The sequence below is a fragment of the Sciurus carolinensis genome, chromosome 2 (genome assembly GCF_902686445.1).
Source record: "Sciurus carolinensis chromosome 2, mSciCar1.2, whole genome shotgun sequence".
In the NCBI taxonomy this organism is placed as follows: Eukaryota; Metazoa; Chordata; class Mammalia; order Rodentia; family Sciuridae; genus Sciurus; species Sciurus carolinensis.
Window position 1 is genome coordinate 28,982,288 of NC_062214.1, and position 12,160 is coordinate 28,994,447.

Genomic DNA, 12,160 nt, shown 5'->3' on the forward strand with positions numbered 1-12,160 from the left:
GAAGGTTGATGTGCAGTTTTGTTAGAAATTTCCAGATTACCTGTCTGTGGGCTTGTGCTATTTTAAAGTCCAGCAGCAGTAAATGAGTGTGCCTTTTGCCCCACAGGCTCACCTTTCCATGTATTACTCAAGTTTTATCATCTTTTTCTTTGCCAGTCTGACAGGCGAAGTGTGCTATATAAGTGTAGTGTTGTTTTTTTTGTTATTGTTGTTTTGTTTTGGTACCAGGGATTGAACTGAGGGATGCTTAATCACTGAGACACATCTGCGACTTTTTTTTTTTTTTTTTTTTTTGAGAAAGCTTCTTGCCACATTTTTTAGGGCCTCAACTAAGTTGCTGAGACTGGCCTTGACCTTGTTATCCTCCTACCTCAGCCTCCTTCAGAGCGGCTGGGATCACAGGTGTGCACTACCATGCCTAGCTCATAAGTGCAGTTTTAATTTGCATCTCTCTTTTTAAAAAAATTTTTTTAGTGTAGATGGACACAATCTCTTTATTTATTTATTTTTATGTGGTGCTAAGGATAGAACCCAGTGCCTCATGCTTGATAAGTAAGCGCTCTACCACTGAGCCACAACCCCAGTCCCTTAATCTGTGTATCTCTTGATTGAAGTTGAGCATCTTTTTGTGTGCTTAAAGACATTTGTATGATTAAAGTCCTCTCTGTGTAAAATTGTTTTCCTACCTTGTGGATTTTAAGTCCAATGGAGGTTTTTGGTTTTAGGTCACATTCAGGTTATAGAAAAGTTTGCCCATTCTTTTTTCTAGAACTTATGTAATTTCTTCTTTTGGGTGATTCTCTGACACATTTGGAATTTATCCTGGTATATAGAGTGAGAAAGGGATTCAGTTTTACCTTTTTTCATGTGTTTAGTTACTCAATACCATTTACTGAAAAGTTCATCTTTTCCCCACTAATTTAAAATGTCACTTTCCCATGTACTAAATTTCCATGTTCAATTTTATGGGTGAATTATTGGAACTATTCACAGTGATTACAGGTCAGAATGAAAGGGTGGAATTTGGGAAGGAAGAGAATTATAATTTCATAGACCTTGAAGTCATTTCTTAGAAGACTTTGTTATGAAGGACTTGTCTGAAGGTTGTCTATAAAGTATATAAAGCCTTTGTACCATAAGCTTTCAGCAAATTCATTCTCTCCCTTTTTTCCCTAGCACCATGTATGTGTTTGGCGGTTTCAACAGTCTCCTCCTCAGCGACATCCTCATATTCACCTCAGAACAGTGTGAAGCACACCAGAGTGAAGCTGCTTGTGTGGCAGCAGGACCTGGTGTCCGATGTGTGTGGGACACAAGGTTATCTCAGTGCATCTCCTGGGAGTTGGCAACTGAAGAACAAGCAGAAAAGTTAAAATCAGAATGTTTCTCCAAAAGAAGTAAGTTTTCCTCTATTTAGAATTTAATTAGAAATCTCATTTTGTCAGAATTATGTAGAAGCTTAGCATATGTACACTTCTTACGTTCACCTTTTCATCAATACTAGTTTAGTAATAACTTGTGCAAAGCCTTTCTGGGTGTTTGAAAATTGGTTTGTAAACATCTTTATACATGTCATGTAGCTCTTAGAAGCTGTCTGTGAATGATAGGGACCAGTCCTTCTTGGCTGTAGGCTTTGTCCACCAGCTCCAGGACCTGGCTACAGTTGATCCAAGGTGGTGCTATCCAATGGAATTTGTTTTGATAATGGAACTATTGTTATGTGCCCTATTCGAGTCTGGTAGCCACTAGCCACATGGGGATATCAGACACTGGAAAGATGGCTAGTGTGCCTGAGGAACTGAATTTTTAATTTATTCCTGGCTACCATTTTGGACTGTGGAGGTCTGACATTAAGGATGAGATTAGGAAGGTCAGCCCAGGTGAGCCTGTTGTAGGTAGATAGAAGTCAAGTCGCTGTCCTTACCAACTGTTTGCTAGCTCTTCTAGTTGGATACAGCAGGGAGAGCCAGACAGACAGTTGCTGAGGATGAGCAGTGATTCCCACTTCTGGAAGCTCCCCCCATGTTTTCTAAGCTATTCTCTTCACCCTGCCTACTTAGCTTGCCCTTTTGCTGTGACATGGAGCACAGAACAACACAGTGAATAAATGTGTGAGAAAGTCCTTTCAAAGTAAGAAGGATGCCTCTGCAAAGTGTTTGTTCACATCAGATAAGAATGTTGGCTGAATTCCATAGCTAGCAGGATGAGTGTTGGAGTTACTGTGACCGTTATGATGGAGAGAAGCAGCTTTTATTTTCCCAGGATGCTCCAAATTAATCTGTGCAGGAACATAAATCCTTAGTAAGAACACCCAGGCAATCAAGTTCATGGTTGGAGAACAAAGATTACCAGAACCTTGTAGGATTACTCATTGTCTTCTGAAAGGGATAAAATCAGTACAACAGTTATTTTTTTAACCAGATTTTTTTAAAGTTCAAATTAAATGTTCAAGTATATATATGGGAAATAATATTGAATTATCTTAGGTTATTCAGTATGAATTCATTATCTGTCATCTCATGTTCAGTATCCACTTCCTATTTTACTCTATTCTCAGCAGAGGTGACCCTAATCCTTCAATGATGATCAGAGAAGGAAGAGAAACCAAAAGGGTTTACTTCTGGGGCCTTTCTGAGGGTGGGCCCTGGGCCCTCCCATTGGCTTTTCCTGGGTTCCACCACGAGATGGTTCAGCAGATGAGGCAGTGTGGTGCTGTAGCTTCTCTTTTCTGGGGTCAACAGGAAGTGTGACAAGTCTACAGTCACCCTAGGGTTCTGCAGCTTGCTTTCTGGAATTCATGTATATGTGTAGAAAATGTAGCATGGCTCAGCTCACACTTCCTTTGGGGTCTGGGCACTGCCTGCTGCCTGTGCTCAAAATGAGCCGTGGTGCTTGGTCTCTTTTATTATTTTCTTTGGCTTCTGTGCCGTTTCTGGTGTTTATTTTGTTGCTAGTTGGTTTTTTCTTGGGAAGAAAAATATTCAAAGACTTACTTCTGTTATATCTTAGACTTGTTAAATTAACTTACCTTTGCTTTTCATTTCCTGTTTAATTTTTTTTCAGTGAAAAGTGTTTCTTCAGATTGTCTCTAAGTCCTTTTTAATCTGAAAAATCCCAATATACTTTACTTCCAGTTTTACTGTTCATTTTCTTCCTAGCCATTGTTAGAATTTTTTTGACCTGCCTCAGATTGTGCTTAACAAAAGCTGTCACAGTTGATGAGTGTTTCTTCTCTTCCTAGCTCTTGACCATGACAGATGTGACCAGCACACAGATTGTTACAGCTGCACAGCCAACACCAATGACTGCCACTGGTGCAATGACCATTGTGTCCCTATGAACCACAGCTGCACAGAAGGCCAGGTCAGGGGCCATTTCTTAAGGATTTCAGGGGGTAGAAATATAATAATTGTATTTAGGTGTAGGTTGAGTGTATGGCATAAATAGTGACCCAGATATTTTTTAAACATGGGAATGTAGATTTGGATTTTATTATAGTTCAGGTTTTCTTTTTGGAAGGGATGCTATATACATCTTGATTCAACAATGTCACTAGCCACAGGGGTGAGACTAAGATGAGGTGATGAGGAAAGAATAGTGTCTGAGAACTATTATCCCTGGGCATGGTTGTGGCTAAGTACTAGATCTTCCATCTGAGACTTGTAACAGCAAGCTCAATCCACCTGTGTGAGGTCTTGGGAGAAAGTTAGGATTTGAAGAAGGTGCAGTGGTCTCTAGTGGACTGGGCAAATGATAGAGTTTGCAAAATCTTCCTGTCTTTTGTTACATCTTTGGTCAACATTAATTCAGTGTTTACCATATATGATTTTGGATATTTAGATTAATCTTAAAAAAGATTAAGATAACCAAGCTTTTGTAGTTTATGTATAAGACCTTTTTTGTCATTTTACTGCAGTTTATAAAATATATTATTGGACTGTTTGGGGTCATTTGAAAAGTAGCAAGTTCCATATTCCTGAGCAAGTTCAGGCATGCTGTTTAAAAGAGTAGACTGCTTCCTTGCCAGTTAAAGGCATCTCTGTGAGCAAAACATTCTACTACAGTGTTCCTACTCCAGTGCAACTTAATTAGCATTTTATTTATCTGTTTATTTATTTCCTTCCTTGATTAGATGATTTTGTGTTTAATATCATTTTGGTCTTCACCATGAGTTATCTCTGTGAATATGACAAAAGCTTTTGTTCTCTGTGTTCTAGATCTCCATTCCAAGGTATGAGAATTGCCCCAAGGATAACCCTATGTACTACTGTAACAAGAAGACCAGCTGTAGGAGTTGTGCCTTGGACCAGAACTGCCAGTGGGAGCCCCGGAATCAGGAGTGTATTGCCCTGCCTGGTAAGCCTTGCTAGGCTCCTAGAGTATGGGTCCAGAACCCTTAATACTATGCCACCTGGCTTGAACCTATTTGTGGGGAGGATTTTATTCTATGTATCTATCACTTTTATTTATTTATTTTTAAAATCCAGTTTGAAAGTATTTACTTGTACTGTTCTTTGAAATAAAGTCAAGCATTTATCTGCTCCTCTGGAGAATGGAATGTTTCTGTGTTCATGTCAGTGAACCTGTTCCTTCCCATGACCCCCACCTGTCTGTGATTACCTAGGACTAGAACTCTGTAATCTCAGCTGCCAGTCTTCTGGGCACTGTATGGAAGAGCATTTCTGAACAGGGGGATCTGATTGTTGGCACCTCTTACTAGCTTCTCTGAGCAGAGGGAGAAGAGGATTTCTGTGTTAGCAGCAACTTCGAGGTGACCTCCAGTCCTGAGTACCTGTTTATGGCATCCTGAGGTTTAGAATGATGACTTTTGACCCAGCAGCTGGGACTGAACCCCTGTGATATATTCGCTCCAAGCTGATATCCAGGAAGGGGAAGTTGTGTGGTACTATGCAGCAGCTGAGGCATGAGCAGGCCACTTGAGGTGGACCAGGGCCCTTTTGAATATCCTTTGAGGAATGCAATTCAGCTTGCAGAATGGGCTTCTTGTTCTTCCACTCTTGTTCTGAGTCTCAGGTACTCATGTATAGCAAAACACCTGGGGATCTTGCCCAAAGGCATGTTCTGGTACAGGCCTGGAGTGGGTCTCTAGAGTCTTCATTTTAACTTGTCATTCATTCCATGTTTCAAGGAGCAAGTCTGTATGCTCTCAAATGATCTCTTTCCTGTGGTACCTCCCAGTGATCTCAGTGGCTGTTTCTGGTAATGAACATTGTTGATGGTATTTCCAGGTTACTTTGGTTCTCATGGAGTTGCTGTTTCATTCACTGTTGAACAGGGATCATCCCTAGCTTCCATGTGGAACCTTACCTGGGTTCAGTCTGATTACAAGGAACTTGTAACAAACCTTGCCTTGTGTGTACTTTGGATTTTTCCCAGGATCGTTCCCTCCTCGTTTTGGGGATTTTTGTGCACCTGGTTGTAACTTGTACCTGAAAATAAGAAAAAAAAATGCAGCATTTGATGACTAGATTTATTCATTTCCAACCTGTTTACATGTTTGCAGTTCTGTATTCCACCTTTCCAATGTGCGTATTCATCTGTCTGCTCTCTACTCAGGATTTAGTCTTATTTCTAATTGTTCTTCTAAAGGAGCTGGTACAAAACTAGCATTGATACCAAATGGGTTTTCCTTCAAGTAACAGGAGAGTTGACCTCAGAATATGCTTCTTGAGATCCAGTAAATATGGTTGACAAACTTGTTTTTTTCTCTCTTATATTCTGTGTCTGGAAGTGAATAATGTATCTGTTGCGCTTGCCACAGTCTAATGGAGCACCTGGAATTCAAATCACAAGGATCACTTAGGTGTTCAGTAACTTGAACTAGTAATATAGTAGTTTTCTGTAACTTCTAAAGCTCTTTTTTCTCTCCCCCTTTGTTAAAGAAAATATCTGTGGCGTTGGCTGGCATTTGGTTGGAAACTCGTGTTTGAAAATTACTACTGCCAAGGAGAATTATGACAATGCTAAATTGTACTGTAGGAACCACAATGCCTTCTTGGCTTCCCTCACAACCCAGAAGAAAGTGGAATTTGTCCTTAAGCAGCTACAAATAATGCAGCCGTCACAGAGCATGGTGAGTGAACCCTCAGAACCTGAGTTTCTCATACCCACTTTCTGCTGAGGGCAGGACCGCAGCTGGTGCATGGAAGGCTGTGAGTGACGTGCTGGGAAGAGGAGGAATGCAGGATGCACCGTGTCGTAGATGTAGCACTACGCTGTCATTCTCTTCCTTTAATGCCTTTTACCTGACCTTGGAACTTTCGATACTTCATATATTTTCTTAGTCATATTTATTATAACATGAAAAATAATACATGAGATGAACAGTAACTTGTATTTGTGCACATACTCTAGGGACATCACTAGATGAATTTATGCTTGTTTTATCTCTAGATTCTGCTGTGGTGGGGAGCAAGGGGTCACAGCTAATTAGGTGTCATATTTAGATACTTATGTCCTTTATAGGTATTATTTCAGAACATGTTGTCACCACCACTAAGAAATGTATATCTGTCTGGATCTTTTTAGACCTGGCTAGCCCAACAAAAGAGGGTATCTTCTTATAAAGGGTTTCTGAGCTGAGAAAGACTCTCACGTTCTCTTCCTGTTCACCCAAGTTGTCGAATGACTTGTAGTTGGTGTTCTATAATCACGTTTTGCCACTTGTAGTCCTAAGTGCTGGCCCTTGATTATACTTTCACTTAAGCAGATATTCAGAGAACAAAGCTGGGAACTCTCTCAGCTGGGTCGACTGTGGTGGAGAGAAGTTTGGGGGTGATGTTCTCGTTAAGCAGTGAGGAACTCAGGGCTGGCTTCATCCAGTGACAGTGTGGAAGTGTGACCTGGGTCTTGACTCTGTGTATCACCTAAAGGGCCATTCTGAGATGGGGAGGGAAGAGGTGCCCTGTGTTTTACTTTTCTCTTATAGTTTTTTCGAGTGCAACTTTGTTATGGTGTGGACAGATATTGGCAATACATACTTCAGTGTGCCTACCTCAGGGACCACATTTGATATTTTATGATATTTTGATAACGTTTTCTAATTTTATAATCTCCATCAGAGATTGTCTGTGCTGTTTCTCTTCTTCTCATCCCCAGATGTTGGCCTCTCCTAGCATTCTGTCCTTGCCTGTCAGCTAACCTTTCCTATCTATGGTCATTCACTCCCTCAAGAAATGGGAGTCTCACAGCTTTTCCCATAGTGCTGGTTTCTCTACTGGTGACTCTCAAGTCCACCTCTATGAGAGACAATCTGTGTAGAAAGTTCCCATCATCCCAGCTGGCCACAGATGTACCTCTGTTCCCTCTTCTCTCTCCTTCAGGTATTATAGCCCTACCAGGTTCTGGGTGGTCTAGTCTGCTATGACAGTTTTAATTAAACAGAAACCCACACTCTTGTAATAAGACAAACAGATGAGACAACTAAAGTGTAACGTGCTCCCACAGCTTAAACTCCAGATATGGCCCAGTCTGTAGAGCCCAGGTGTGTATGAAAAAGCAAGATAGGGTAGAGGGTGTCTGGAAGAGGTAACCCTGAAGGTGGGAAGGAGTGAAGAGGAAGGGGAAGGGCGGGCTCCCTTTGCCTTGGTACCATCCTGTGCAAGTTGTAGAGGTTAAGGGAATGGCTCACTGAGAGAGCTGCAGGTCAAGTTTGTGTGTCTGGGGCAGGTTGGATAGGAGGAAGATGCTATAGCTGGGCTTCAAGAAGGGACCATGGCCAAATCTAAAGACACCTTGTCCACAATACTAATGACTTTGCATTTTATCATGAAAGCAAAAAAATGTTATTAAAAGACTTTAAAAATGTATTATAATCATGTTTTTTTAAGGAAAATTAGAAAATACTAATAAACGTATAAGAAAAAATATCATTTATTAGTATCACTAAAGCCTCTTGGAATTTATTTCTTTCAGGTCTTTTAATAGACATGCATATTTTTTCTTCTTAAAAGTGAAAATACATGGTACATTTTGTTTTTCAACTGCTAAAATTAAGACTATCTTTCATTTCTGCTTTAAACATTATAATTGATTCAAAAAATTTTTTTAAAGTCCAATGGCAAAGAAATTTTAGGAGAGTAGGAGACAAAAATTATCCCAGGTGTTCGCTGCTCTTATTCTTCATAAAATCCAGTGCCAAGTGAAGGAATAAATTGAAAAATGCTGTAAATACACACACACACACACGATTATGATTCAGCCTTAAAAAGAAGGAAATACTGTCATTTGCACCAACACTAGATGGATCTGGAGAACCTTATACTGAATGAAGTAAGCCGGTCACAGAAAACCAAATACATGACCTTACTTATATGTAGAAAATATAAAAGTGTAACTCATAGAAGCAGAGAGCACAGTGGTGGTTTCCAGGGTCTTAGGAGGTGGGGTGAGAAATGGAAACATGTGAATCAAGTGTTTAAGGTTTAAGTTACTTAAGATGAATAAGTTCTAGAGATCTAATGCATGCTATGGTGATAATAGTTAATAACGTTATATTGTATATTTAATTGTTAAGGACGTGAATGTTAAATGTTCTTACCACATACACATACATACATAATATGAGAGATGATGCATATCAGTTTGTTGATAGTGACAACCATCTCATAATGTATCAATTGTCAAAACATCATACAGGCTTAGCTCCTGTATATATTAAAATATTTTTATATCAATATTTTACAAATGTTGGTGAAATGACTTCATGTGTGAATAGGCATTTAAACCCAGTTTGGGGTGACCATCTCTTCAAAGCATTTGTCACAGAGTGTAGAAATTTTGGAATTTTATTATCATTTTGCTGTGGATCTCTGTGAAAATTTTGATACATCTCTTCTCTAAGCTATATCTTTGTCCTTTGTAAAATGGCCATATGGAAGTAGTGATCTACCCCAATGACTGTGTTTAGAGTATAGGAAAGCTTTCCTGTACGTGTGTGTATGCCTAACCTAGTGGGTTTTTATCAAGTAGCCTATTTTGGTTGAGACTTTGGTTGTTTTCATAATTGTGTCTGTTTTGCCCATAGTCCAAACTCACCTTAACCCCATGGGTTGGCCTTCGGAAGATCAATGTGTCCTACTGGTGCTGGGAAGATATGTCTCCATTTACCAATAGTTTACTGCAGTGGATGCCATCTGAGCCCAGTGATGCCGGGTTCTGTGGAATCTTGTCAGAACCCACTACTCGGGGATTAAAGGCTGCAACCTGCATCAACCCTCTCAATGGCAGCATCTGTGAACGGCCTGGTAAGGACACTGGGAAGTTTTAGAAAAAAAGTATAGGAGGCAGGTTAAGTACTGACATGCATGAAGTGGTTTTGAAAATAGATGAAATTAATTTCAGGCATATTTTAAGCAATACCTAGAATTTTAAAAGTAGAAGGAAATAGTTTGTGGCTCTAATTTGAGCCATACACCAAACCAAAATTAAATGTTATTCCAAGAACCTAATATTCCAGTTAGCATTGGGATTGATTCATTGAGCACAAAAAGTATTGAGAATTGCCCTTAAGGGCAGATTTCTTGTTGGTAGCAGAAAAATGCTATGGAAGAAAAGAAAGGAAAATAAAAATCAAAGATGAGAAAAACAAGCAAGTCACCACAAGACAATATTCAGGAAACTAGTTTCATTGGGGAGGAAAATGTTGAGAGAGGTCTGTGACAGGAGACAGAAACCAGTCAGAACCATGTGAGAGCTGTGGCTGAGTACTGAACCATCATATGTTTTGAGTAGCTTCTCAGTTTGCATGTGTCTGGGGACTAAGTTTAGGCTCCATATTGGCAGGTACCAGGGGCAGCCTCTGCAGCACACAGATGGAGGCTTATCAGTGATAGGTGGAATTATTGGTGATTTGGTAATTTAAATCATGTCCAGTTGTGGGAATGTACTGTAATTTGAGGAAAACAGAAGTGTAGATGGTAGTGCTGTAGGAGCCCCCTTAAAACAGAATGTCTGACCCTTTGCTCAGCCATTCCATGACGGGAACAGAGGCAACTATAGAGACTGAAGCTACTGGTGAAGTAACCATGTAGGCATTTCTAAAAGGCTCATCTATTAGTACTAAACCACCACTGACAGAGGATTGAGGAGCAGTGGATAGAACAAGAAACTCAAACCTGTTCCATGGGTGGAAAAAATATTGCTCAAAATGTGTAGATGAAGTTGCTTTCCAAGAAGTAGTAGTTGCAGTGTTGAAAAAAATCTTTAGAAGGAGGTGATCTGCCTAATCTCTTGTGTTATGGGCCACCTGGAACAGGGAAAACATACATTATTTTGGCAGCTGCTAGAGAACTCTTTGGGCCTGAACTGTTTTGATTAAGACTTCTTGAGTTAAATGCATCCAATGAACATGAAATACAAGTAGTTCAAGAGAAAGTAAATTAGCCAATTAACTGTGTCAGGAAGTTGGTTAGATAGGAAGTCATGTCCACCTTTTAAGATTGTAATTTTGGATGAAACCGATTCTATGACCTTAGCTGCTCAGGCAGCTGTAAGACATACCATGGAGAAAGAGTCTAAAACTGCACATTTTTGTCTCATCTGTAACTATGTTAATAGAATAATTGAACCCCTGACCTTTAGATGTTCAAAATTCTGCTTCAAGCCTCTGTCAGATAAAACTCAATAGCAGTGATTACTAGACATTGCTGAGAAGGAAAACATCAAAATTAGTAATGAGGAACAGCTTATCTTGTTAAAGAATCAGAAGGAGACTTAAGGAAAGCCATTACATTTCTTCAGAATGCTACTCAATTAACAGATGGAAATGAAGTGATGGAAAAAGTGATCACAGACCTTGCTGGGGTAATACCAGCTGAGGCAATATTTGCTGCATGTCAGAGTGGCTCCTTTGACAAACTGGAAGCTGTACTGAAGGACTTAATAGATGAGGGTCATGCAGCAGCAACTCAACTTGTAAATCAGCTCCACAATGTGGTTGTAGGAAATGGAACCTTTCTGGCAAACAGAAGTCCATTATTACAGAAAAACTTGCTGAAGTTGATAAATGCTTAGCAGATGGTGCTGATGAACACCTGCAACTGATCAGCCAGTGTGCAACCCTGATGCAGCAATTAACTCAGAATTATTAAGTCAGTAAAGAGTGATTTTTTGTTTTTGGTAAATAAAGGGTTGTGGGTGAAAATAAAATGGCCAGAGCAACTTAAAAAAACAAAACAAAACAAAAAAGATTTCTAAATTGTAGAGGAGCTTTTCAGCCTTTTTGAATGCTAAATGTGTTGGTGAATTTAATGAGTGCTGTGTTCCTACTTACACTCAAATTTATAAACATAGGATTTTACATGTTCAGGTGAGTTGTAAAACTTCTAAAGTTCATTCAGGGTCCCATACATACAAGTTTTCAGATCCTGCTTTTGTTGAAAGATTCTCTTGTTCCTTTGTCTTTGTCCTCAGTGCTCTTTGAATAGAAGGTCTGTTTCTTTCCCTTGACTAAACAGTATGTGATGACTCCAGTATCATCTGTTTTCTATGTCATATAGGGCCTGAATTGAGTTCATGGCACACTCTTGGGTCACAGACCTACATTTGAAATGTCTCTGACCTTAGTTGGCATAATAGGAGCTCTTAAATGTCTCTTTTGGATTTAATTCCCAGCGAACCACAGTGCCAAGCAATGCCGAACGCCATGCGCCTTGCGGACTGCGTGTGGGGAGTGCACCAGCAGCAGCTCTGAGTGCATGTGGTGCAGCAACATGAAGCAGTGTGTGGACTCCAACGCCTATGTGGCCTCCTTTCCTTTCGGCCAGTGTATGGAGTGGTATACCATGAGTAGCTGCCCCCGTAAGTGCAAAAGGGAGTTCAGGCACTCTTGAGTGCTTGGCATGTGGTGACAATTGTAGTGACAATTCTTGGCATTGTGACAATACTTGGCATGGCATGGAACATTTTATAGGCTGGTTGGATTTGATCTTCTACTCAAGTCATCTAGTCCTGCATGATGAGAACCTGCATACAGAATCAGGCACAGTGACACATCTAAATAAGTCAAGCAAATCTGGGCTGGCACACACAGTATGGAAATTAGCTTTCTAATTCCAGGGTCATATTGTTCAATCCATATGATAGTTCCACCTTTTACTCTCCTAATTCATTAAGTAATTGCTCTCCAGTAGAGGCCCTC

General features: G+C 40.0%; 1 protein-coding gene across 1 annotated transcript in view; it reads left to right on the forward strand.

The window, feature by feature from the left end:
- Atrn (attractin) overlaps positions 1-12,160 on the forward strand; it is a 140,471-nt gene that overhangs the window by 81,503 nt on the left and 46,808 nt on the right. The window contains 6 exon segments of the mRNA XM_047538628.1: positions 1,177-1,397; positions 3,242-3,363; positions 4,218-4,356; positions 5,904-6,094; positions 9,047-9,266; positions 11,635-11,820. Of these exon segments, the coding sequence (XP_047394584.1) occupies positions 1,177-1,397; positions 3,242-3,363; positions 4,218-4,356; positions 5,904-6,094; positions 9,047-9,266; positions 11,635-11,820 (1,079 nt within the window).